We start from the raw sequence: 27,151 nt of genomic DNA on the forward strand, positions 1-27,151 counted from the left end.
TTTGTTCAAGTCAGTGTAAAGGGTTGTGCAGAACCTCCCCACCCCAGTCCACCACAGGTCTGATCCAGTACTTAAACCATTTATTTTCATCTATTTATTCTCAATTGAAAAGGATTTTATAGTTCTGTAATTTTTTCTCCATATCTATTGTTTGGAACACCTAGCCTGTCACAGAGAAGTGTTTCATGTCTGATAAGCAAGCCATCATGACTAAGATGGGCTTGGAGATGTAGGGAAAGGGTCCATTCTCAAAAAACTGACATCTGCATGCTACTCCTGCACCACCTCTGATGCCTTTTCCCATGCACAACAACATACTTTATGCACTCCTGTGCCCTGAAGGCGTTGGCCTTATCTTGATGGACAAGGGAAGCAAGATGGTATATGTAGGCTCACAACTTTTAAGAATTAAAATGGCTCCAAAGCTTCTTTTCATTTTCTTGAAGTTCCCTACTGATAAGACATTTCCACATATAGGAAAGAGGAAGATAGAGTTTCACTTGTTTAAACTTTAGTCCATCTTCTAAAATCAGCAGAAGTTGCAAGCAGGTTTGCCCTTCTGTTGGGTCTGACACGAGGACCGCTTTGCCACAGAGAGAGGGGCAGAATGGCATGGATCTGTAGAAGATTCTCACCAGTCAAAATTCCTTGTTGCTTGCATCTTATTCTGTAGATTTTTGTGGCCCAAAAAGATACGAGCATTCTGCTAGCCCTCTACCCATGGTGAGATTTGACTCAGAAGCTTGAGAAGGTCAATTAAGTGTTAAATAGCACCCAGGATAACAGGGGTAAGATGACTAGGTGCCATGTTATGTTTTTTTACATATCATGAGCTGTGCACAAGGGCATATCTAAATAAAATGCATAGGAAATAGCATCACGCAAATATGATCCACATTTTTTCTTGATCAAAGAGGCTGAGGGAAAAAAATAATTAAAAAGTAAAAGCCTTATGCAATGAGATTTAAAAGAAAACTTTGGAGGCTGACAAGACGCATCTGGCACAACTTCAAAGTCCATCAAAGTACATATAATCAATGTTTGTCAATAGCAGTTTTGCATCCTTTAATTTATCTTTCATGGATATAAAGCACGATGTTATTAGGATCCAGTCCATACCTTAATTCTGTTTGAGATTTGATGAATCAGGGCTCTATTAAAATTCAGTGCAAATCAGCTTACTCAAGGACACGTTACATAAAGTCGTGTGTTATCTAACTCCTTTTATCTTGCTGTCTTTCTAACTAGTTAAAGAATCTGGAATCTCTTAAACTTGTTTGTGTGGCCACCAACATACTAAATCTCAAACACATTTTGCTTGTAGGCACCTGCTTGAATTATGCACGTGTGGCATAATTAGCATACCTAAACTCTTTGTGTATTTTTTAATATATAAAAACTCCTTTAGGATGTTCAGGCTCCAAATTGAGGAATCATCAGAAATAAGGTTCCCTGACATCCAAATTTCAGCTCTTGTCACAGAGCCTGTAATGAAGTGCTCACATCCTATCTTTTTCACCAGAAAATCCCATTCAAGATGGGAAGTGATGAGACCCTTGTGATTTCACTGTTTTCTTCCTCGTGTTTCGACATGTGGACACCCCCCCATCAATTTTATTTACTGTACACTATTCAGGTCCTCCTGAGCAAACAACCATATTCATTTTCCTTCTGGTGTTGTCTAATGTGCTCAGCACTATCTGATATAACTCTTTTATAACCATAGAGAAAACGTATTGCTAGGGACTTCCCTAGGGAATTTGGGCTGTGATCTGAAAACACTCTGCTTCTGTCACCCTCCTCCTTCTTCCTGCTCAGGCTCTAAACGATCTGGGAGAAAGAATATGGCTTTTCACTTGTTTTCATAACATGTAGCACAAACAAGATCTAATCAGTAAAAGTTTGTCAGCATTTCCATAATAGAGGGTTGTTCATTCTTGCAATAGTACTGTGATTTCCTCAGTTACTACTGTTGTTACAAATGCTTCAGCTTCTGGAGACTGGGGGTTACTCAAGTATTTAAATTTTTATTAAAAAAAAGATTCCAGGTTCTCATAGTTGCAGACAAATTCTTGAGAACACAAACCTTGATGTTTGAAATCTAGACAATAATAAAAAACATGTGTTGATATTTCTAAAAATCTACCATTTTATAACTAGATCTCATTATTTTTTCAGGTGAAAGGGAGAGAAGTAAGTCTGAGTCACACTTTTTTTTCAGTTTACAATAACAGTCAAATCAGAATTCTAATACAGGGAAAATACCTTGGTTTTTTGTTAATTTATACTATTCACAACTTTGATGGTTACTGATTTGAAACATTTACCAGCAGTCAACGCAGTGCTTATCTGGACAAGATGCACTCATTGGATCAGGGCAATCTGTTGAACATTAAACAATATTTGAAGCACAGTTAATTATTTGCACTGAATTAGCTCACCCTCGAATGATTGTGGCTTGTCTGAAAAAAACATAGGCAAGAAGAAAAGGCTAATTTCAAGAAAAAACAAGCGTAAGGATGGTTAACACTGCTTTGACCCTTCAGGTTCTTCCACTGGCCATTCTCCTAGGGAACACCTATTTGTGTGTGAGTATGTTTTTATATTACTTTTCTTGCCATGTGCCAGATCTGCTCCTTGCTGAGCCCTTCAGGGACAGCAGGAGCATTTAGCTGAGTAAACGCTGCGTAAGAGGGAAGCCCCATGGTTTTTTTAAGCATTATCTACAGTGACAAGCAATGGCCTGTCTGGGTGCACTCGCTGGCTACCCCGCTCCCAGGGGTGTGCGGAGGGGAGTGCAGTCACTCCCCCAGCCCTGGGTGCTAAGCAATGCTCCAACTGGGCTGCAGCATGGGCTGCTCATCATCATGCTGACGTGACTAGATATTAGATTGAACAGGTCAGGGGTATGTACTGGCTTGACAGTTTTGCAAGCACTTTCATCAAAGGTAAAATTTACCCTAGCCATAAGTTTTGGATGGGTGAATTATCATTGCCGCTAACATGGAGAAGGTTAATGGTAAAATATTCAACACAGCTAGAGATGGCCAAAGCCCTGCTCCGGCAGAGCTTGATATACTTTCCCAAATCTATTCATCTCCTCTTTAAAGAAGACTGAAAGAATTACTTGTATCCAAAGCAAAGTTAAAAGTCAGTTTTAAAAACATTTCTTTTGTTCCTTCAAGCTCTATGATCAAGTAGATTTTCTTCTGAAGGAATTTGAGGTTCTTTCAAACCTCTACTTTCTTAATGATGGCCCCTTTGCGTGCAGGTTCATATTTACTGAAATGCGTTGCAAAATTTCAGATGTTGACATGTTTAAGGTGAGCCATTTGGGAAAAAGATATAGTGAGGAGTTTTAATGGGTTATGGATCTTTTTTAATAGCTTGGCGAATTTGCAATCAGTGTTTTTCACAACACAATATGATACTTATTAGTTAGTGTATCATCAGGTCTATCTATCCTCTGACAGCAGTGAATATGGCACACTTGATCCACCAGTACATGTGGCCGCTTATTGATGGGATCAGTTCTAGGGTAGTTCAATTCCAGTTTTACATTCACATTGTGGGAACCTAAACTAATAAAAACAAGCTCATAATTATCTGTTATGTTAATACACACTCAGTGAGGAAGATTAGGTGCAGTCTTAGACAACTCAAAGTCTTGCACAGATTTTTCCAACTAGTCGTAAGTGTTAGACTGATTTGTTAGCTTTGACAATCCTAATCTGACTTTGCTCTAAATACTGCTGTGGAAAATGTAGCATGTATCTCACCCCGCCCCTGAAAATTCATTAACATTGCTAAAATGCAAAAGCAATTCTGCTGTCACTGAAAAGCAGCACGACAGAATATTCAGCAGGCTAGTTTTTAATAAAACATGTTTTTTCTTCATAATTAATATAACAAGGTTTTCTGGCTTAGCACTTGGCATGGATCCCAGAAAAAAAAAACGAGGGGAATGAGTCGCCATGACGTGACCATTGCATGACAAACATGTTATGTGAGGACTTTTTTGCCTTAATGATTTGTTCCAAAGGAAAAGTTACACTGAAGTAGTTTGAATGAAAAAAGAATAGATTTTGCACTTTGCTGAAACCGTGGAAAACACCCTTAAATTCCCCTTTCCATCCTTTCTCAAAATGATCTACCTTCATCGTTTTTATTCAGATCTGGTTTTTGGAGTTTTTAGAAGTAGCTCTAAATGTTATTGGTGAAATATAGCAGAAGTCAAATGTAAATTTAGGCAGTAGCTCGTATTGAGTCAGTCAAAATAGAACAGGAAAGCACTCGGACATTCATGGATCCGGTGCGTTTGGAGCAGGACCATAAGGCAACAATTGCCATTTAGTTCTTCCATATTACCTGAAGAGAAACTGATTTCACCTGCATGAATCCAAACTATTTCCATAAAAGGCAGGAAGCTGCATGATGGGTGCAAGGGAGAACAAAATGTGTTCCTTTATTTTGCAGCTTGATGCACTTCGGTGCATTGTCTTCAGACATGACAGGTCGTCTCAGGTTGGGATTTGTTTTTTCTTTTAATTACAGCAGGTCCGCACTGATACAGACCTCAGTGTTGTATGAACAGGAACTTTTAGAGAGATCAATACGCTTTTTGCTCTGCAAGATACTGTGGTAGAAATGTGCCTGCCATAAGGTGTTGCACTGTTAAGTATTCCTTACTTTGGCAAAAAGAAATCCAAAGCGCTCTGCTGCAGCAGGTTGTATTGGCATTCGGACACAGCAATTCAGCTGCCTATCCTCCCTGACTTGGTTGTGTGTTGAAGCAACTTTTCTGAAATACACAGAGATTTAAAAGGCATGCTTAATGTTGTGCTGAGTTGGACTAGAGAAATCCACAAGGGGACGAGACCAGTTTAGGTCCCACAACACTATGGTGATGGAGCTGCTCGTAGACCAGGCTGCAGCGCCCATCTAACAGTGCTCTAAAGTGCTTCAGCACATGCTTGAAGGGAAAAAAAAAAAAAAGATGGTTTTTAAATAACCAGATGTTCATATCAGGCTTTTCTTCCTCATGTGGTTTGAAGTCACTAGCCATGCCCAGTCCAATAACCAAGTGCACTTAGTAGCAGAAAGGGAAGTATCACATTAGGATCAAACAATTGCAAAGAAAACTTATCGTCCGTGCCTGTCTCCTAGCTGGCCCACAACAGACAGGAAACCGTTTACGGTGTTCCAAAGTCAACTCTGTCTGACACCTTTTTCCACCCCACCAACGGATCTACTCCTGCATTCTGCTCCCCTCACCATCCAGCCATTGCTGCGCCACTCCTGTGAGGGCTTTACGCTCTGTTGCCAACGGATCGCTGCAGAGAGATGAGAATTCTGTCAAGCCCATCTCAGTTGCTGGCCCATCAGGTGTAATGCCCTTTTGCAGCGCTTGCCTAAATTTGCCTGATGCAGCAGGAAAGCAACAAAGCCTTGGGAGTGCCCCCAGCTAATTGTGCACTGTGCTCTCAGAGAGGGAAGCATTCCTCGCTGACCCCTGAAGGCAATCAGCTCATGCCCTGAAGCATGCAGGTTGATATCCCGTGTAACTAAAGGGACTTAATGACTTTGCATAAGCTTTAAGTCTAGCAGTATAACGTCCGTTCCAGCACTGGCTGCAAAAGCGTTTGATAACACAGCGCACTCGTGTTAGTGTGACAAGGCTGGCTCCCGCAGCCCCTTAAATCAGATTTTGTAGCTTCCCCTTCCTGTGGCATCCAAGGTTGACCCCATTTTCCACCTGGGAACACAAGCACACCTCATCCACCAACGAGCAACTTTAAAAACAGCCAGCTGCTACCAGGCCATCTCTCACGGTGCAAAGGTTAACTTGGAAACTTTGATCTCTTGGAAAACAGGAGCAGGTAACCCCTGTGCAGAGAACCAAGCTGGCTTCAGCAGCACCTCCGAGGCTGTTGCTTTTTTCCTGGATCCCTGTGGTTTATGAATCAGGTGCTACCATAGGAAAGGTTCACAACTGAATAATCAGTCAAATAAAGACTTTAAATGTAAACTACTCTGGGTACCAGGGACCATTTGATAAAGAACCTGTCATTTATTCTGAGGCACACGTTGCAGTTCAGTGTGGAGGCAGGAGACGTCTTGCTAGTAGAGAGGCGAAGAACTCGGAGGTTTTGGTGGAATCCTTTCAGAGAATGGTTTCCCAGGCTAAAAATACAACATGTGTTGCATGTGTGCTCCAGATGATAATATGCCCTGCTTTCATTATACTGCAACCATGGCCTTGGCTGAGAAATACAATGTCATTGCTGGAAAAGCCACTTTCCCTTGAAGTTCAAAGACTGTCACTACCCAAGATGGTTGCAGGCAAAAATCTGGCTGATTGTAAGAGCATCAGAACTGTCGATTCCCTCCTCCTTTGGCGAGAAGCCCAGACAAAGGTTCCCACTGAGAGCTGTCAGCGGGATCAAGGGGTTCACTACGAAAAGGCAGTAGTTGTGTCTGCCCTCATGGCTCCTTCATGCCTTATGTCAGTCGTGCATGGAAGTTGATCAAATATCCATCCTCATTCTCCAGTTCATCCCCATCCCACCTCCTTCTTGGCTGCAAAGCTGTGACTGCACAGAAGAAGAAATCAAAGGGATAATGTTTGTTTTTCTACTGTGAAGGCCATTTTGTGGCAAGTTGCAGGAGAATTTGCACAACTTGGTGCAATTAAGTGAATAGGCCAATTCCTACCAATGCAGTTTAATGTTTGAACTGCTGTAATGCTTTTTTGCAAAGTATGTATATATGTACAGGTAGTTTTCATCTCTCTTGCTGGTCTGTCATGCCAGCTTGAGTAGCTACACTGTTTTCTCTGGAATTACTTCTGTTTTGCACACATGTAAATTCACAGCCTAACCCTGGGTTGTCACCTCTGTGCTGCCTGTTTCTCCACCTGCTTTTGTGTTTTAATTATTCATTTTGATTGTAATAAGGGGTAGCAAATGTACCCAAGACACAATAAGCAGTTCAACTGCAGAACGCCCTTGGCAGCTGTAAATAATTTCCCTTGAATTTGGGGGGTCAAATCTTCCTGGCTTTATTCAGGAAGAATTGCCAAAGATTAACAGGACATTTTTGTCTGAGAAGGAGCCGTAGGATTCTGCCCTGAGACCAAGAAAGCTCATGGTTCTGGCATTACTGTTTGAAATCTATTACATTTCATTAGTCTGAAATGGAAAAATTGAGAGTATTGTCTATCTGCAGTGTTTAACCTTGGTACAAAGCCTAATTAGCAAAGTTTTGATGGTTCTTTGGAGGAAGCACTTTGGTGAAGTGCTAATCATTACAGTGATGACGACAACAAAGGTCAGGTGAAATTAGGATATTTTGAATTTCAGCTATTTTTGCATCATTCTTTCTAGGAGCTCTATAAATGTAATCAGCTCTACACTTAGCAGTGTGCCGGTACCCATATAAAATGTCTCTCTCAGATTTTTTATTTTTGCTGGGTTTCTTTTTTATGAGCCTAAAGTAATAAAATTTAAAATTGCTCTCTGCAAATTCTTCCAGCTTTGTCCCCTGTCTCTGAGGACTTGCTACGAACAGGATCCAGCTATTTTATTCCCTCTTGAGAGAACGCACAAAGTATCGGTGTCGAGCTGCAGCAAGCAGTGGTGAAACCAGCCCCACAGCCTGATTTCTTCTCCGCCCCCCCGCCCCCCACCCCCCCACCCCGCTTTTGTTTGAATCCTGCTCCTGGTTGCGCTCGATATTGCACCTCGTCGGAAGGACAAGATCCTCCTCTGCTGGCCATGAGCAAATACGGCACGGCAGGCAGGAGGCCCTGCCTTCACTGCCCCTGCCTGCACCCCCTCCTGCAGCCCCCATCCTGCAGCACCCCCAACTGCAGCCCCCTCCTGTCCCCACCCCCAACCCCGCAGCCCCCAACCTGTGCCTCCCTCCTAACAACCTCCTTCTGCAGCCCACATCTTGCATCCCGCATCCTGCATCCCGCATCCCCAGTGGCACGGGGGATAGGGCGAGCTCAAGCAGGCAAGTGTGGAGGAGGCAAGTGCTTTTCCCCCCTCTGCTGCACACCACTATGGAAAGCTTCATGCAGGGAGGCAACAGGCTAGAATTTGGCCCTGTGCTGGTTAGCGGGGGTGAAAAGGCTTCAAAACCAGTGTGGTCTGTTGAGTGGTCCAGTGGACCTCAGAAGGGAGGAGAAAAGTCTCTGCATCGCGAGACAGGGGTTTTGTCCCCCACAGCTCTGCTACTGCAGCTTGTGCAAGAGGGGGAAAAGCCCCAGGACGGAACAGGACATTAGAGCCTTAGGGTAAAGATCGGGTTTAACTCTTGGACTCTCCGTTCCAGATGCTCCAGGAGATTTTGCTCCCAGTAACATTCGTACTGTGGCAGCAGATAGAGGCTTTCATCCAAAAGTGTGAACCAAAATTTGGGACTCAGCCACCCTAGAATACAGGCCACTGCCTACTGAAGGACGTTACTGGAAACCTGGATATTTTCTAGGGCACAAGTTTATTGCAAGAGGGAGTTTAGGGTATCTGCCCTCTTGTAGGCAGCTCTGCCTATGGGAAGGTGCTTGGATGGGAAGGGTGGGTGGGTAACCTGGAAAAGAAAGCAGTATAGCAAAGTGTGAAGTCTCTTGTCTTTCTTCTTTTCTTGGTGTGTGAGCCATCCCCTCCAGCGTTGCGAACCTATTCTCTTTGCTCTACAGCTGGGGGAAACTGAGGCACAAAAGAGCATGGTGCAGTCACGTTCTGCACCTTGCTCAGCCTGGGCTGAAACCCTCTGTCATTCCAGTGTGGTGCCAAGTGCTGCCCTAAATGCAGGGGAAACCTTGCTAAAGTCAAACCCTTCTGCCCCCAAGCCCTTTCCAACCCGAGTAGGAAAACAGCACAACAGGGCACCATGGAGAGCTGAGGAGGGAGAAGAAATATGTCTTGCTTCGATCTACTCCTGTTGCTGCTTCCTTGTTCGTTGTTTCATCTATTCCTCCAAAAGAAAGGAGTATACGTGCAGGGTTTGTTTTGGTCTGTGTTTATGGATAAATGCTACTACTAATTGTAAATGGAGCAATTAGACCTTTTCCTTCTATGGTCTCCATTGGGGTCTGGCAAAGGATCTGAAAAACCCTGTACCTGCACTCAAGAAATATATACACCAAGGGCAGAGCTTTTACAACCCTCTCATTTACCGTCATCTCTGCTCGCATTCAGGAGGGGCAATTTTGTGAGAGTGTGTGCGTGTCCTTCCAGCTGCAGAGGATTTAGTTATGTATGTGTGTGGCTCACTTAAGTGCACCTGGAAAGGGGCTTTGCTGAGCAGTTCAGGGGACAACGCTCTCATTAAAGTCAGTGGGAAGGGGAGCACTGGAGTGTCTGTTCTCCCTGGCTCAAACACAAGAGGGACGCAAAACTCATTTATATATTCCAGATAATATTCACAAATGTGGATTCTGAGCTTTTTGTCCTGTTTCTTATTCATTGCTTCAGATCCATTCATTTTTAGTCACAACCAATGTTAGCTAAGACTGCCTTTCTTCTATATACCATTCCTATATAATGCACAACTAAACAGGGCGCATATTTACAGCTAATTGTATCTGTAGCAATGCGTAGGTACACATAATAATCGTGCATGAGTATGTGTGCATGTATGCTGTCCTTATTACCTGCGTTTAATTGTTTGGAAATACATTTTCTTCTTACAAACCCTGTGAAGGGTGAAGAACAGCAGCTCCAAATCTCCTTCTTTACTCCCATTGTTAGCATGTGCACTCTCGGCACAGGTGGGTAATCCTGTCCGCAACTGGGATTTACAGCAAGAGGGAAAGCGAGCTGAAATCTTCATGCAGGAGATGCGTCCTGGCGTGGAGTCAGTGCATCTCCTTTCAGACAAGCCTCACTCACCCTCTTCAAAGGCTGAAAGCTGTTTTCCTTCTTCTTCTCTTCCCTTTTGTCGCTTGCCCTTGATCATGAGCCAAACAGGAAAGATTGGAGCCCCACATCGGAGGTCGGACACATGCCATTTCCTCACGGGAAGGGCCAGAAATGTTCTCCTCCATCCAAAAGTTGCTGACAGCCTTCCAGCCTGAAGGTCCAGATCCCACCGGCTGCACTAGGCGCAGGCTCCTGGGCCGTGCTACGCTGCCCGACCTCCGCTTTGGCAGCAGGCTGGAGCGTGGCCTCTGCCCGTATCCCAGAGGAGTTAGACAAATAGACGGTGCACGGTCACTTAATAAGTAAAAAGGCAATTTAACTCATTCAGGACAGGTTTTTCCCAAAGCACACCAGCCTTGTGGCTTGGGCTAGATGTTCAGAAAAGCCAGAGGTCCCTCATGGGTTTTTGGGAGAGGTGGGCTTCTAAAGACATTTTGATAAGCTTTTGAAAGAGCTCTTAGAATACAGGCCAGTGAGGTCCAAAGGGGGCAACGAGTTTATCTGTATGTTCAGCACAGGGACAAATAGAAACTTTGTGCCATAAACCAAGCTGTATGTTGGCTTTTTTTCCACTAGAAACTGACCATCTACCCTTTTTTTATCTCATGCAGACTTCCTATTTCCTCTCCCTCGCTGACCTGCTGCATGGTAAGTGGTTCCTGTTTCTTCATTTTAACTCCTGCATACAAAACTGAGAGGCTGGTGACCTGGTCCATCAAAAGCCATTGCTAGTGCCCAGTACTGAGTTTTATTAACTTCAACCACAGCTTTGCTGAGCTGTGATCAAGTAGAAAGCCTGCTGACTTTGGACAAGCAATACGGTGAGCACTTTCAGACCTCAACATGTGCTCTGTGTCAGTGCAGAAGACAATGTTGCATCGAGTCCCAGCCAGGAGTGTGGCACACTGGAGCCCAAAACAGAGGCACAGCAGCGGTACCAATTTGCAGATGATCATGGGCACCCCTAGATGGAACCTGCAACTCAGTTTTCTGCTACTCCTTGGCCTCATGTGCTCAACACAGCGTTGGGAATCCACGGGTGACACAGTGGGTCATGGTCTGAAGGAGAAGTCATGGCGCTGGGCTGCAAACCTCACAGAAGGATAAGCAAAGAGTCTGTTTGTGCATGCAAATTGAAGGTCAAATAAAAGAGGGCTTACTTTCCCTTGCAGCATACAGCTGAGGAACTTATTTCTGCAGGGTTTTGTCCAAAGTGGCAGGAAGTTCAAAAAGTGATTACAAGTTCATGCAAGCAAAAATTGTTGAAAGTTATGTAGTATTAAGATGTTAATAAGAGAAAAGCTGTGATGAATGTTGTGTGAGGATCTCTAGATATTGTGTGAGGATTTTTACAATCTTTTGCAGCCTATTTCGTCCATGTAGAGGAATATGGTTTTATTGTTAAGTTTAGTATTTTTGCTGGTAAGCCCTGCTCATCCTTTTCTTGATTTTAGTGATCTGAGTTTGTGATTTATAGCTAATAAAGTATTTTAATTTTGCTCATTTTCCTGCAAAAAGAATAATGTGGCTTTTATGATGCACTCATCATTCAGCCACATTCCTGTTCGTTGCAGTGGCGTTTTGGCTTCCAGGTCAAACCTGCAAGTTCAGCAGCCTTGTAGCCCATACAGCACTGCTTCTTTCCCCAAATCAGTGTTGCTCTTCTAACATGATGTGTGTGGAAAACAACTTTCCAAATCATTCGTGCATCTGAGCTCAGTATTTAGCTTCTGCAAGTATTTGACCATAGAGTTGTGCACCTGCCTTCAGGCTTTACACACAAGCTTTGGGCAAACCAGATGATTTGCTTTTCAGTGGTGGAGCTTTCACAGCTTCTTAATGCATTCCCTCTCCCCATGCCTTATGGTCCTTATCTCTGTCCCTCCACTGTCCCTGCAATCTCCCGCTCCACATCCTCCTGCAAGTCCCCACTCCTTCAGCTGTCAATGGCTGCCTTCACCTAGCGCCCATCCCACTAAGGAAAAGGCACTGCAAAACTGCTTTTAAGTAACAGCCCCAAAGCTATCTGAAAGGCTTGTTTGCTGCTCTCACTTCTTTTGCAGTTTCTTTCTGAAGCCACAGATACTCCCAGCTACAGACCGTGTGGAAAGGAGGCAATACCATGAGGTTTCATCTCTGCAGAATTAAATAGGGGACATCTCATTATTTAAAATACAGTCAGGATTTCAGCCTCATGAAAATAACACTACGTTATTCCCAGAGCTGGAGACAAAAAAGTATTTAGAAAGGTGGCAGGAAAACTCATCCTGCTTAAATTAGGCCAGATTTCAGTCAATCCCCAGAGGTTCAGAGAGCTTGAATAAAAGCTGGGTACTTTCTGGTGCTCTTGATGTGTGTTGGTAACAGACTTTAACTTTGCACATCACTCATCTTGACAACTGCAGTCCAACAAAGTTACCTCGCAATTCAGGTCACTCGATGGCATCCTAATGCATCACTTTCCCACTCGGAACATTAGTCATGACTTGATCCAGAGAAGGTTTTGAAAACAGTGTGACTGCCGGCGTTGGGATATCTGTTCTCTCCGTAACAGAGAGCCCGTGTAAGCTAACGAACAAGGGGATATTGATCAGAAATCCATTGCTTGATTGACAGCTCTTGGCAATGTGAAAAACTGCAGATGAAAGCTGGAGCAGTTTAAAAGATCACCCAGACCTCAAAGCTGATTTGAAGCTTTAAAAGTCAATCTCTGCCTATCAATTATGGGGGGATTTTTTTGTACTACACAGAGGAAACTTATTCTTTGAAAATTTGCATGCAGGATGTCTAATTTAATTTCATGTAATAGTCACATTTCAGTGACAAATGTCAGATCACTGCTTTTTTTAAAGCATGTTAAGGTTTTCCAGCACTTAGAAAGAATGAGCACTCTGATTTAGTAATATGTTTAAATCAACCAGTGTATCATACTTTGTGCCTTAATTATGTGCTCAGATAAAAAAAGTGTTGTTTTTGCTTTACTAAACCTATGGTTTGTTATGAATAATTAAAAAAATGGAATGGGAGCACTTCTCAAGTAAGAGATGTGGAAGCCAAATAGTTATTTAGTGTCAAAGCAATGATAAATAAGAAGACATCTTTTAGTTTGATGTCATGTACCCAAGTCAGGGTTCTCTGTTCTTTGTTTTTCACTGCTTTGCACAGCTGGGGAGGACATGGAGTAGCTGGAAGATGGGAAGCATCACTCACGTGACCCGTAGAAGCTATTTCTGTTTCACAGTTTCATAAAGAGGGATGGCCATGGAGAAAGCAGGGATGCTGGTGATTTCTCAGGTCTGCTGCACTCTCGCATCACCTTGGCTGGTCTCCCAGCCAGGCAACTCAGCTTCCCGACTCCCATTATTCACACAGGGGCCTAGCGTACCCAGAAAGGTTTGATGATGTTTTCCGAGCCCCTTCCGCATGCATTCTTAACTCCACAGCTTGGACATAGGGCTTCACTTAATGGTAACTGTCAGCCCGCCTGAAACTGGACACATGAAAGTGTCCTTCTTGAGGGCTGCCAGGTGCCAGCCTGGCCTCAGGTGTGCATTAGCCTGTCCCATCAGCGCAAACAGGGGTTTGTGCTTCGCCACCTTGCAGAGCCACGAGCAGCAGACATCCTGCAAAACATGGATTGCATCTTGGCCAACTGGGTTTTATTACAGAGACACACTTTAAAAAGTTCATAATGGATCAACAAGGAATTTCATAAGTGCTGTTAATAAACAATCCATTGCTAGGAAATAATGCCAACGTAACAAAATGAAGTCACAGTACCATTCATTATTCCTTAACACTGAACAGTTGGTTTAAAAAACATAGGAGATGCTTCTACAATGCTTTAGCTGTCTGTGCTCAATTGGAGCACTTGTTTTCCCTCTGTTGCCTCAAGACAGTCCTCACCAGCCTCTGTAAATCATGCTGGGCGTGTTCACAGCCTGCTTTTGGCAGCCATAACTCCCCTGTTCATCCTTCATAACTTTTAGCAGGTATACATTTCCATAAAAAGGGCTACCCCGTCTCTCAGAATACTTCTTTAAAGCATCTGTGGAATAAAAGCTACCGTTCCCCACTAAGATTTTAAAACTAAAGAGGGGAAACAAAATCAGACTCCTTCAGACAATCCCCTCAAACTCAAGTCCTCTTGCAAAATCTCCCCTCCGACAAAGTGAGCTTGCAGACTGCATTTCAGGCAAAACCTTCTTTTTGTTTTCCTTTCTTAACTACATCACATTAAATTTAATTTTGTTCACTGTAGACAATGTCCTTATCTTCCAGCGAGATCCTTCTGTTCCTCAGCAAGGCACGCACTTCTGCAACACTTGCACACTGTCGAGACTCAGCTCCTGTGGAAATAATGAGCTGAGGAAAAGGAGTCTTGACTTGACATAGCAATAAATGAGGTGAAACTTTCCTCTTTTTTTTTTTTTTGGTGAGAAACGAGAGTTGGCATGTAGGAAAAAAAAAGAAGAAAAAAAGATGGTTCTATTTTAATATGAAATATAAAACACCCATTGTACAAAAGTGGAATTTCTTTTTTTTTTCCAGAAGCAAAGGAAGAATAAAGATAAAGGCTGCAAGCGAATGAATGAGGAGAGAAAACTAAGATAATGCAGTCGATAATCAGTTCAAGGCAGAGCATTATCCATGGGGCCATCGGTCCGGCCCTAGGGGAGAGCTTTTTAAAATGTCTCTGTACGTAGCTTAGCTTTGCTCATTACCATAGCTTGTCTTTGAAACACCGGAGTGCCTTCCACCAGCAGCAGCCGTACCTGTGCAAGAAGCTGCCAGCCCACATTAATCAACTGGCCCCCCGAACGCGGGCTGGCAAAGCCGCAGGTCGCTCCAGCGCCGGGCTCCCGGGGAGGACGCTGGCTGCTGGGAGGCTGCAGGCTCTGCTGAGGCAAGGATGGGCTTTTCGGCACGTGTCTGCTGTGCTCGGCCCTCGCTCCTCGAAAGGGGTTTTGTGGATGGGGAGCCACATAGGTGTGCAGGTGCCTTGGGCCCTCGCTGCCCTCTGATTTCCCTCGAAATAGGGTTCTGTGTCCCCACACGCAGCAGGCAACCGTGCGCCAGTGAAGATCCCGCGTCGCGCTGCAGAAGCAGTGGTGCTGCTGATCAAAGCAGCTGGACAAAGGAAACCTCTTGTAGGAATCCGAGTCTCCTTTCCTTGCTCTGCTGGCAAGAGCCATCAGCATCTCCCCTGGCTGTGGTGCCCCACAGGGGGGTCGTGCGGGCGCCTGCAGAGCCCCCCTACCTGTGCCCCCTCTGGGGCATCCCAGCTGCCGCCGCAGGAGCCGGCTGAGCGGCCAGGGTCCCAGCACCCTCCAGGAGCAGCAGCGAGGGCAGAGCTGGGGCCAGCGGTGCTCGGGGGTGTCTGTGCTGGGTGCTGGGTGGGCTCTGTCCACGCCAAGGAAGAGCTGAATGGCACCTTTGGCCCTCAAGATAATGAAAGCTCTAGACCCACTGACATCCCAAATGAGCTGAAGGAGAAGAGGACCGTCCATACCAGGGAATAACTTCTTGCATACCTTCTCTCCTTCTAGCAGTTTTAATTCCTCTGTTCTTCCACCCACTTCTCACCCCTTCCTGCAGACGAGGCTCATGACTACAAGTACTACGATGAGCACACACAACTGGAGCAGGATCCCTTCCTCCAGCAGCAGTCCTCGGAGGACCCTGACTGGTTTGAGGAATATTTTGGCTACAATGATAACACAAAAGGTACCCCTGAGGGGTTGGCAGGGAGGTGAGGAAGGGGTAAAATCCCAACCCTGCGCTTGCAGCGTGAGCATGGCAGGCCTCAGCTGCCAGCCTGCTCTTGAAATGCCTGCATCAAAGGGATGAGTTAGGAGGATTGTTTGCAGTGTTCTCTTTTGTATTTCTCTTGTAAGGAGCCTGTGTTTTATCTCCGGGTTTCACAGGATGGATTCTGATCATGCAGAACATTTCTGATTGCTACTACAAAAAAAGCACAGGCTTATTTGTGAATAGACACTGTAAGATGTAATTGCTGTTTTCATGGGAAGTATGTTCTGTATTTATGCTGGGAACCAAATGTAGAGGAGGTTTCCTTTTTTATTCTATTTTCTCAGTTGCAGGGTTTTTTCTTTTCTTTTCTTTTTCTGTTTTGCCAAACTTCTAGAGAGCAGGAAAAGATCCTTGAGATTGCTTGGGGAACACAAAAGGAGAAACAGGGAAGTTGCCTGTAACATCCCTTGGGTTATCCTCTGGTACAAAGAAAGCAGAGCTGTTATGGGGCTGTCCCCAACACCAACTGCTCCTGGCAGCCTGGAGTGGAGTGGAGAGGCTCAGTGCGGTGGCAGCAGCAGCACTCAAGTGACTCTCAGCAGGTGCCTGCTTCCTTGCAGCAATAGCCACCCAGAGGTATTTTACAGTATAATGGTGGCAGATGGCTTTTCCAGGGGTGATTTGGTGCCATGTTGCAACCAGGGCAATGCCAAATCCAGACCTCTCCACACTAAGTGCATGAAGGCAGATGCTCAGGGCCAGCTCTGGCTCTTAAGGCACCTGCTTCTGCTGCTGCCATAAAGGCAAATATGGCCCTGAGCTAAGGAAGGGACTTGCCCCATTACAGCTCCCTCACAGACATAGCAAATGGACCGAAGAGTTCCAGACCCAAAGCTGTGAGTTGTTGCAGCTTGCAATAGGCTCTGCAGCAATTCATAGCTGCTCTTGCAGCTGATGAGGTGATGCATAAATGTGGTACCTGTTACCCAGGATGTTGTGTCCAGGAAGGCAGCCTTCTGCAGTCAGAAAATGTAAGAAGAAAAAGCAGGCGATGGAGGTGGAGAAGCTGAAAGTTATACTAAAAGATCTCCATCCTTATCCTAGCAGACCCATGTTCCTCCAACCCCTGCAAGAACAATGGTAGGTGTGAAAACAGAGGAAACAACTTCAGCTGTCTCTGCCCCGAGCCGTATGCAGGGACTACATGCAAGAAAGGTAATTGCTTTTGTGCTAACTTACACTCCTTATTTTGGTGACTAATGTTGCTGTTGCACCTCTGCCAATGGAGGCGAACACAGAGTTTTATAAACCCACTGTTTGCTGGGGTGAGGGTCTTGACAGCCCACTGCAGACATGTTCAGTGGTCTCACACTTAGCTCCTCATCCAGACCAAAGTCTGCCTAAAGCAGCATCCAGTAAAATAGGCTTTAGGTGTGCAGAAAGCGCTCTTATATCCCCTGCCAGGTGGGCAGTGGTGAGCTGCTTGTTCGTTCTGCAGATTCTTTCCATAGATAATGTGAACAAAAATGAAAACCCCAAGCCCATACAAGACAGAAGAAAGCTTCCTCGGAGCAGCGCGAGAAAACACGTCTTCCCATGATCCCTGTGAGGGCACAGCTCTTGCGCACACACAAATGCTGATGAAGTACCCTGCGTCTCTATTCTCCACAGTGAAGGACATGTGTTTGGACCAGAGGTGCCACGAGGGAGACTGCCTGGTTACGTTAACCCCACCTTATTTTCAGTGCAGCTGCAGTCACCCCTACAAGATACCCAACTGCCAACGAGGTGAGCACAGCCCCATCAGAAACGGTTCCCACTTAGCAGGGTGCTGAGTGAATTGCAGTGGGGACGGCATGGCAAGGTCACCTCACCACAGACAGTCAGCAGTGGGACATGACATGCAGCCCACACAGAGTGTGGTCCTGCCCTGGTCATCCAGCCTGAGTCTGCTATGGCTCCCATCTGTGGAGCTGGTCAGCGATGAGTCATGCTTGATTTACAGGGTGGTGGTTCACTCACTGGAGAGACCCCCTGTGATAAGTGTTTTTCAAGAGTTCATAAGAACTTAAGGCCAACAGGCTAAATGGGAGCTCCCCCAGTTCCCATCGGGCGTGCGAGTGACTGTACAATGTTCAGCAGAGTGACAAAGCTGTTCTGTGTCCTCCTCATTGACAGCATCTTCACCGTGCAAACCAAACCCATGCAAAAATGGAGGTATCTGCATACGGCACAGAATCAGATCAAAATTCACCTGCAAGTGCCCTGAACCTTTCAGAGGGAGATTCTGTGAGATCGGTATGTCACAGCTCCAGGGGAGAGGGTAGAGGCAAAGCCTTCAGACAGCCAAGGGCCGGCTCCACCCTGCAGTCACAGATTGATGTGCCATCGCACCAAGTACCTGGCTGCACCTGGGGCACTGGCCTCCTTCGGAATAGTGTTGGAGGAGGAGGCTGACTTCTGCAGCCACCATCAGCAAAGGGGGTCAAAACAGTTCCCATACTGATGTTTTCTGAGTGTACTTCAGCAAGGCCCCACCTGTATATAATGAGCAAGCACACATTTCCCGGAGGTTGCACATGTCCCATAGAGAAGGAATATTAGGCTTTCCTTAAACACCAGATATCTGATGTAGGGAAGATTCATATCCAGTTGCCTGTGACTTCCCAGGCTGAAGGGACAGCCACTGATACACAGATGGGTGGCCAAAGGCACAGGATTACCCCAGCCTGCATGGATAGCCTTTTGCCTCTGCAGCACTACCATGGGCACCATACCCCACACAGATTTCCAAAGAGAAGGATTTGTTTCTTTCTCCTTTAAAAACTGATTGCACTTCAAACTCCATGTACCACAACCTACTCCACATTGCAGGTGGCATTTCCTCCACTTCACCTACAAGTTAGGTTCACAACCACACAATCTTCCTTTTGGCACATCCACTGCCCTAGCATGATAGCATGCTCTGCCCACTTCTGTCTAATCCTGCCGATACCACCTCTTGCCCAGGCCACTGACAGAGAGATTCTGCTTTGGCATTAAGACACTTCTTAGCTGCTAGGTCTTTACCATGCAAAGAGGTTTCAGGCATCTGAAGTCAATTAAGCTTCAAGCTGGACAGATGTGGGGACATCACTCTTATTTCTGGCCTATGTAGGATAAGGGATATGATTACATGACCCAGCAGGTCCTTCTGATCCTCCGTAAAATGAACACAGGGCAAAGAAGGGAAGGAAGAGGAAGCATTTTGGGAAGGAACACCACAAAAGTAATTTTCATGTCACATTGTCTTCCTACAGGAGTGGATGATTGTTATGAAGAGGCCTCCTCTAACTACAGAGGAAGAGTGAACCAAGCAGTGAATGGCAAGACCTGCCTGCACTGGAATTCCCACATTCTCTTGGACTACCCTATTAATGCCTTTATGGAGGATGCTGACTCTTATGGTATTGGTGAACATAACTTCTGCAGGTAAAGTTTTGAAGAAGGAACTGTACAGGTCTATATCAAAGAAAGCACTCATGAGAAACTGCTTATGAATTTGGCAAACTGATGATGTTAAGATCTCAATCTTTCTAGACGCTGCCTGCCTATAAAATACCAGGATGCTAGAGCTGCATTCCCTAAGTCACTATACTGATGTGAGGCTTCCAGAAGCAGCCCTTGTTTCCCTCAATAAGTCCCTCATTTTTCTTAGGGTTAAGATAGGTATGGGAATAGTAGAATGGCAGCAGCCCCACTCCCTTATCTCAAGCATCTTCATTGTCAAATCTTATGAAAGAGTATCTTTGAAAGTTTAGCTCTCATACGGGAGCATGAGGCTGCCCCCCTAAGCATCCTCAGCTCCTTCGCTGGTTTCATGATCTCTCCATTCCTGTTGGCTGACGCTTTCCACTGTTCCCTTCAGGAATCCTGATGAGGATGAAAAACCCTGGTGCTACATCAGAAAAAATCACAGAGTAGAATGGGAATTCTGTGATGTTTCACCCTGCTCAGGAACAGGTAAAGAATTATAAGTGAGCTGTTTGGCAGTGTGTAGGTGGTCCAGAGCCACAGGTGCCCCCCTGTTACTTAACTCCTCCAGTCTGATATTATGTCTGCATTATACATCTGCTGTCTCTTCCAACACAACTGTAGAGAGCCCATGGCCAACAGACAGCCCAACAGTCCAACATGGATCAAATGAAATATTCAAAACATGTGGACAACCAGAAATTCAAAGGACACTCAAGAGGATCTATGGTGGAGCTAAGACTACAGCTGGCAAACATCCCTGGATGGCATCTCTGCAGATAAAGACTTCAAAAAAGAGTGAACATTTCTGTGGTGGAGTGTTAATTAAAGCATGCTGGGTTCTTACTGCTGGGCACTGCATTGAGTAGGTGCATGTCCTATGGCTAGGGTAAATAAACATATAAAAATCAGGATGGTTATTAAAAACAGTTTGGAATCCAAAGTATTGCAATCCGAATGATTGCATGGAATCAAACTGCAAAGAAAACATATATGTGAAAAAATGAACCCATATATGAAAATATACATATACTTAAAATTGTTGCTTGCTGGAATAACAAACTTACCCCCAACTCATGTAATACGAGCTAAAATAGTTGTGTGAGAGGAAAAGAGGAGGAATGTCACAAAGTTTTGCAATGTATGAAGGAAGGAATTGATTAAAACCTCAGGGGATATTGGGGTATCCTAAGCCACATCACATATTGCATCATAATTAGAGATCTCCAGGACAGCCAAAAGATGCTTTTTGCTTTCAGTTGTTTATGTGCCAGCTAGCTTAGGACATGACTTTTCCTTTAACGTTTTTGTTGAGCAGGTTGGAAACTACTATCCTTGGAAATCAGTAAATTATACACTGGAGAACATTCCAGCACAGGTGATTTTAAGTATGCCCAGACAATGGCAAGTAATTGTACTCCCAGGTCTCCATGAGTTACCACTCATCATCTTGGCCGCAATAAAAGGCTGCATGTGCACCACTATTCTGTCCGAAAATGCAAAGAAGAGTATTCACACAGCTTTCAATAATTTTATTTCATGACTGCAATGAGTTAAGAGCACATGTACTGTCCAACACCACCGCTGACTAAGCCCTCCTGCAATGATCTTAGGAAATCTTCTGGCCATGCTCTACAAGAGGAAGCAATATCTTGACTTCTAGATACTAAAGATGCAGGTTTTCACCACCACTGATAGACAAAGTCTGCAGGTAATTTACTTTTTTTTTTTTTTCAGACAACCAGCAGATGATCTCCAAGTAGTCCTTGGAAAGCAAGACCTCAAGAAGAGAGAGCATCAAGAGCAAATATTTGATGTGGAGAAGATCATCGTACATTACAAATACAGAGAGAAGAATGGTGTCCCACACAATGATATTGGTAAATCCCCTTTACTGAATATTCATGTGGCTCACCTCCAACCTCAGCTGTTTGAAGCGCCTCTCTCCAACTAAAGTCAATGAAAGATTCCCATTGAGAATATATTCTGGAAATAATTAGGCCAAAATGTGGTTTAGACCAATTTGAATCTTTGGGGTGTGAATTGTGGTGGGCAGGCAGAAGTCACGGGCGGGGAGAGGTAAAAAATAGGGGCCAGTCTAGCATGTAGTGCAAATAGCACGTCAGGTATACGCAGCTTTGCAGAGAGTTGGCCCACAGGCTGGTAGCGATGGCTGGGGATTAAAATTAGCTACAAATACTTTTTGTTGTTGTTTATCTTCTCTCCAGCACTACTTAAATTGAAGCCAGTTGATGGTCACTGTGCAGTGGAAACAAAGTATGTGAAAACAGCATGTCTGCCTAACTTCTTCTTTCCCGTTGGGACCGACTGCTTCATTTCTGGATGGGGCAGGACAGAGACAGGTATCATGGGCTAGCTGGGTTTTGGTGGGTACTTCCATGGCAAGGTGGGCTGGTAGCTTCAGCAACAATTGCCGGGCCAAATGTGGACCTAGGCGCTTAGTGAAACCAAGACATGGAATTCAAAACTAAGGACAGCTTAACCCTGCCATAGAAATTACTCATTAGCAGAAATCTCCAACTGCTAGACCAACCAAACCTTTCAGAGTTCTGAAAAAAATCCCTGGCACATTTTTTTTGCTTGCCATCTGACGCATCATGTCATGGTTTCATCTGAAGGCAGCAATAGAAGCAATAAGGTATCGAGAGAGGCTATTGTATAGTTTGTGTGTTTCAAGACAGGACCAAGAAAGAGGGGAACTTTCACATGGTTTTCCAGCCCATTGGGTCAGATAAAGCTTTTCAGAAGCAGCATCTGGATCTTCAGATGCACTGAAAAATAAAAAAAAAAAAAATCCAAAGCTTTTCGAGTTCAACCAGCTCTATCCAAAACCTTTCTTGCCCGTGGTAAATCCTAAGGGGAGAAATTACTATGCTTAAAAAATGATAATGGCAATTTTCTGAAAAATGCACTTTCTCATGTTCTGATTGATGTGTTGCTGTAAAGCAGCAGAAAGAAAATTTGTCACTGAGGCTGCAAGTAGGTGTCCTAGTGCTTTGTGACTGATACAGCCTGATACGATACATAGGACCAAATTCTCCCTTCTGATGTAACTCTCATTGAAGTCCACAAGAGACAAGCATGTTCATTTGATCGGAATGCACCAACAGAATTTAATGGACATTTTTTAAAAGTTCCAAATAGAAAGTCTGTCTTAAAAAGGATACAGGGAAATTTTTTTTAACCCCAACAAAGACTATCAAGTACCCTGTACGTGTTCAAACTAGATTGGCTCCGTCTTTGAGCAGAGTTATTATTAGCATTTCAGGAAATCACTGCAGAAATTGAATATTTCCTGAAATTCAAGCAGAACCAAACTTATAAACCACCTTTAATTATCTACAGATGTAGTGCTTTGAAACTCTGGCTATTGCCTTTAGATGTCAAGTTATGTCTTTAGATTCACTATAATTAATCATTGCCCTTAAATATTGTATGATTTTCAGTTTTCATCTGTTTCATTAGCCTGCATGTTAAAACATCTAATGGCACCAGTCTGAGAAGTGCTGAGTGGGTTGAAGTCCCACTGGGGCCTTGGGAGCTGCAGACAACCAGCACCTTTGAAAAGCAGGATTACACGGGTAGAGCTGATCAGAACTAAATTCTGAATACCTTCCTTTGCTTTTGTTCAGGCAATAACTCGGTGTCCTGAGTGAAGCTTCCAGGCTCCAACTCTCACCCTTATCATCTCAGATAATTCTTTTCTTCCCAGGCTAGCCCATGCATCCCCCCTGCTCTTCCCCCTTCCCATCCAAATGGCAAGCAAGCTCATATTTTGAACAAAGACAACATGTAACAGGATTGCGAGGAAGGTGACTCCATTTTTTTGGTGCACATCCCTTAGATGAAGTATCCCGTCAGCTGTTAGATGCCAACGTCAGGCTGATTTCGCAGAGGAAATGCAATGCACCCAGAGCATATGATCACATACTGGATGAAAGCATGTTTTGTGCAGGAAATCTTCAGAGACCCAGAGCTGATTCTTGTCAGGTCTGTTGCTTTTTCTGTAGTTGTACACTAATTTATTGTGTAAATAGTCAGGCTGTGCAGATTAATTGCTTTGGCAGGGTGCTGCATATGTATCTGTGTCTCCCATCAGTGTATTTTAACAGCCCTCATCATTCTTAAGTACAGTTTGAGATGTATATCCCTAGAGCTAATGTTGTCACTGTTAGCCACCGGCAGATCTATGGAAGCTATAGACTAGCCTGGAAAGTTTGGCTTCTGAGGCAGTTTGTCATAATAATCTGAAAACTGGCCTTTTTTCTCTCAATTTTATTACGACCTCTTCCATGAGCACCAACTCTAATCGATTTTTCACTATCAGAGCTAAGACTTGCAGGGAAAGTCAGGGTTGACACTTCTTTTCATTACAGCTAGTGCAAATGTGAAGCAAGTTCATATTTATACTGGACAGGGAAGAGTTTGAACAATGCTTCCTGAGGTGCAAACTACCACTGCAAGCATACTTTGCAATAGGAATCACAAGAAAAAACCAAAAAATGAGACCAACCAGCTCAGAATAAAATTATTTTGAGGTGTGTGGGAGAGATCAAGTGTTTTCATTTATGCCAAGGATCACATCTTTATCTTTCTGAGCTCAGGCTCTGAAGGCCTGGTACTTCCATGCCTGGGAAATGTCATGTGACTGTGTCATATATATGTCACAGACTTGAACAACCAAAAAATTACATCCAAGAAGTTTGGTATCATTTGACCCGGTTCCAGAACTGCAAGCCTATGCAGGGGCTGAGCAGCATCTGATGGTACATCCGATGATAGGAAAAAAACATCATTACAGCTTCAAAGTCTTATGTTGAGAGAGGAGCATTCTTATTTTAGCTAATATTTTGCTTCATGTTTTGAACACGTGTGCTTTTTCTTATCAGGGAGACTCCGGAGGCCCACTAACTTGTGTAGAAAATGGCTCCTACTATGTATATGGACTTGTGAGCTGGGGTGATGAGTGTGGGTTAAAAAACAAGCCAGGAGTTTATACCCAGGTGACAAAATTTCTCAGCTGGATTAAATCTGTAATTCGGTCTGAGTCAAGGTCAATTCATTAGCAGACAGCTTTGGAATGATAAATGGTAAGCTTGAGGTATTTCCTTATTTTTATCATTTCCCCAAATGCCACCTCTTTGACCAAAAACGTTATTGATATTTCCTCATGGCATACACAGGGCATCCTTCATCACCATCTTGAAAATAGCCTTAGAGCATTTGCTAGAATGTCAGTGACAGTTTTCCTGTTGGGAGCTTTGAAATAAGCCCACTTTTTGTAGCAAAACAGATCAGCAAGTAAAGCAACTCCAGTTTGCCCCCAAATCAATTAGAGCTGCAGTTGCCAATGTTTCCAGCTTTGCTTTTCAAGCCCTGAAAATTCTGCAGGCTCAGCTGCTGCCACCCTTTCCCTCTTCCCCTCATGCCCCTGGCTAAGGTGTGTTTTTTCTGCACTCACCTGACCCTGACACCTCAAAGCTATTGGGGTGTGCTCCGAATGCCAGTGCCATTTTTCACATACATAAAAATCATCACATGCCTGTGTTTTCAAGACTGCAGCCATTGGAATCACCTGAGGAGGGAGGGCGATTTTTGAAAGCGCTTCTGTAGGGCTAATAACCACACATTTCATCAGTGATGCATTCCAGATTGAAAAAGAAAAATAAAATTACTAGAGTTATCCACTTTATTCCTGATTAGAGGATAATTACTTATTATGCTTCAGATCTACAATGGTGTATGTGGGCTTAACTTCAGTTCATAGCAGTGAGACATAGGGGATATTAAACACCATTGAAAAAATGGGTCTAAAGCTATTGCATAATTCTTGGTTATTAACAAGTTTTGCCAGCCAAATTGTTTATTTTTTTCCCCAGTGATTCTGCAATCCTATATAGAAATTTGAAAAATAGTATTAAAATAGAATACAAAGAATAGACATGTTTGTAAAGAGTCAGTTCGTTAAAACAGTAATATCCTTTTCATCTGAATTCCAGGGTTTACAACTTTCTCAGCTAAGCAGCTACCTAATCTATCGACAGCTACCCCTATTGCCATAATGTCTAAGAAACTAATTCTGATTTTTTGCTTTTGAAGATTTGAAAAAGGCTGAAGAAGTAATTGCGATCTGAATAATTCTGTTAATCAAGAACAAATTCTCTGACGTCCGCTAAAAGGCGTGCCCTTGCTTAGCCAATAACTTTGCTTCCACTGGCCTTTGTCGTGTTCACCTGTTGAGCCACCTGAACCACGCTTTTGTATTCTCTTAAGTCAGAGGTGCCAATGATCCAGGAACATAAAAATCTCCAAAGATTACAAGTATGGAATAAGATTAATCTGATTTATTTGTTACAAATTATTTTATATTCTACCAATCAGGTTCATTCATCTGTAGTACAAAGCTGAGCCTGCCAGTCACCTAGTACTAATTTCATTTACAGCTTTAAATAAATATCAGATTCTGTAATACATACGGTGATAAAATATCCACACAAAAATAGAAGGATGTTATAAATTGCAATGTTTAGATTGTTTTTTAAAGCAAAAAGTTCTTAGACACCATCTATTGTGCTTCCCAGAAAACTGGAAAAGCTATAGGATTTGCAGGACAAGATGAAAATCTATTTGTGTTTTGTCATGTTTCTGTTTACTTCTGATACAGCGGCATTTTCCTTCTCTTCACTTGCAGAATTTCTGAAGCATCAGGGTTGACTGTGACCTGCTGAGAACCTTCCGTCTCCCGGTGGCCCTGTTAAATCAAACCCAACTAATTTGTGAGGACAGCCAGTGGACAGGAGAAGGTTTTAACAATAATTCTATAAAAATATTTGTATATTAAAAATTACCTCAACTGGCAAACAAATGAGCAAAATCTGAATCACTGCTCTGCACTGAGCAAATCACAAATGGAAAAGTGCAAAACCCACAGCCATTCATCTAGGTTAGAAACTACACATACAGAAGGACTGAATGTGCTCAACTCCTAGTTTCTGATTCGAGCCCTTAAAAAAAAAAGAGCAAACCAGCAAACACCTGAGTTCCAGGTTGATTGCACACCTGTAGATTTCCCTCGGACCATCAGATTATTATCATATGTAGGACTTAAGAAGATATTGCCTGCAGTCTCCACTGCCTGCATTCCTCAAGCACAGTTATAATTAATGAATAGCTTTTCAGATGGGAATGGAAATCATGGCTATGACCTGTTTCTCCTGGGATGGCTTATGGTTTGACTTGTTGCCAAAGTTAAAATTTAAATTAAACAAGTATTTAAAGTGCAGAACTTCTCTTTTATTGTAACTTAATGCTTCCTAACTGTAGGGTCTACAAAGTCCCTATATAGACTTTTGCTGTCTTGTGCTGGGACACTGCAGATTAGGAGTCATCCCTGTGGAGGTAGGGAGGGAGGAGGAAAACCTGGAAGATCCCAGCTTGCAATTTATTGCATCTTGGGGTGGACAGAGATGGAGGAGGCTGGAACATCCCCCCTTTGCAAAAAGCCTCCCACACGGTGTGGGGAGCCTCCCACAGCACACGTTATGCTGTTAGGAGTCTACTAGGAGTCTACCCTGAGCCTGGCCATACTGTTGCCAGTGCAGATTACATGGCAACACAGATGTGTCTTGCTGAAATTAGGAAAAGAGAAGGGGAGTTGTACAGGGAGTTCCTTCCACATCTACTGCTTTTCATGGAGGTACCAGGACATTTGGAGATCTGACAACACCCACAAGTTAAGGGAAACACATCCCTTAGTATAAGTAAAGCCTATGCCAGGGCACTTCCTAGTCTCTACAGGAATTCCTCAGCCATGACAGTGCTGAATGCTCTTGAGAGGTTCCTTCAAATTAAGGTGTTCACAAAGCCATAAAGCTTTGTGAGGGAAGTATATCCATTCTGTTCAAATAATGGTGACAACTGTAGACTCCAGGGAGCAT

General features: G+C 43.9%; 2 protein-coding genes and 1 long non-coding RNA gene across 10 annotated transcripts in view; 1 reads left to right on the forward strand and 2 right to left on the reverse strand.

Moving 5' to 3' along the window:
- The first annotated feature begins 2,424 nt into the window (after positions 1 to 2,424).
- Positions 2,425 to 26,499, forward strand: HABP2 (hyaluronan binding protein 2). 6 transcript variants are annotated; one of them, XR_010375001.1, is made up of 15 exons: positions 2,425 to 2,588; positions 10,538 to 10,574; positions 15,525 to 15,653; positions 16,785 to 16,895; positions 17,352 to 17,468; positions 17,859 to 17,978; positions 18,980 to 19,151; positions 19,588 to 19,682; positions 19,818 to 20,058; positions 20,931 to 21,073; positions 21,422 to 21,556; positions 23,059 to 23,204; positions 24,104 to 24,217; positions 25,314 to 25,535; positions 25,906 to 26,499. XR_010375001.1 is itself a non-coding variant. In XM_064464191.1 (14 exons), the coding sequence occupies exons 1-14, from the start codon at positions 2,520 to 2,522 to the stop codon at positions 25,912 to 25,914; spliced, it is 1,638 nt and encodes a 545-aa protein (XP_064320261.1). In that variant the 5' UTR covers positions 2,425 to 2,519; the 3' UTR covers positions 25,915 to 26,499. The 6 variants fall into 6 exon arrangements, 4 of the variants coding, with proteins under 4 accessions (XP_064320261.1, XP_064320259.1, XP_064320258.1 ...); XR_010375000.1 differs by having other exon boundaries at positions 2,426 to 2,588; positions 24,104 to 24,304; XM_064464191.1 differs by lacking the exon at positions 25,314 to 25,535.
- Positions 3,856 to 10,405, reverse strand: LOC135315513 (uncharacterized). The gene is made up of 2 exons (XR_010375002.1): positions 9,897 to 10,405; positions 3,856 to 6,593 (listed from the first exon to the last, which is right to left on the reverse strand). It is a non-coding gene; the product is annotated as an uncharacterized LOC135315513 (long non-coding RNA).
- Positions 25,544 to 27,151, reverse strand: part of NRAP (nebulin related anchoring protein) — a 52,459-nt gene continuing 50,851 nt past the window's right edge. For all 3 annotated transcript variants that reach the window (XM_064464187.1, XM_064464186.1, XM_009515320.2), the window contains one exon: positions 25,544 to 25,965. In XM_064464187.1, the coding sequence (XP_064320257.1) occupies positions 25,864 to 25,965 (102 nt within the window). In that variant the 3' untranslated portion in view covers positions 25,544 to 25,863. The remainder of the gene's footprint in view (positions 25,966 to 27,151) is intronic.

This window comes from Phalacrocorax carbo, chromosome 12, assembly GCF_963921805.1.
Source record: "Phalacrocorax carbo chromosome 12, bPhaCar2.1, whole genome shotgun sequence".
Taxonomy (NCBI): domain Eukaryota; kingdom Metazoa; phylum Chordata; class Aves; order Suliformes; family Phalacrocoracidae; genus Phalacrocorax; species Phalacrocorax carbo.

Bases quoted from the DNA above. Each gene is read 5' to 3' on its own strand.
- HABP2 (XM_064464188.1), top strand. From the start codon at position 2,520: ATGGTTAACACTGCTTTGACCCTTCAGGTTCTTCCACTGGCCATTCTC. The intron at 10,575-15,524 runs GTAAGTGGTTCC...CCCTTCCTGCAG, and splicing joins CCTCGCTGACCTGCTGCATG to ACGAGGCTCATGACTACAAG. The intron at 17,469-17,858 runs GTGAGCACAGCC...CCTCATTGACAG, and splicing joins GATACCCAACTGCCAACGAG to CATCTTCACCGTGCAAACCA.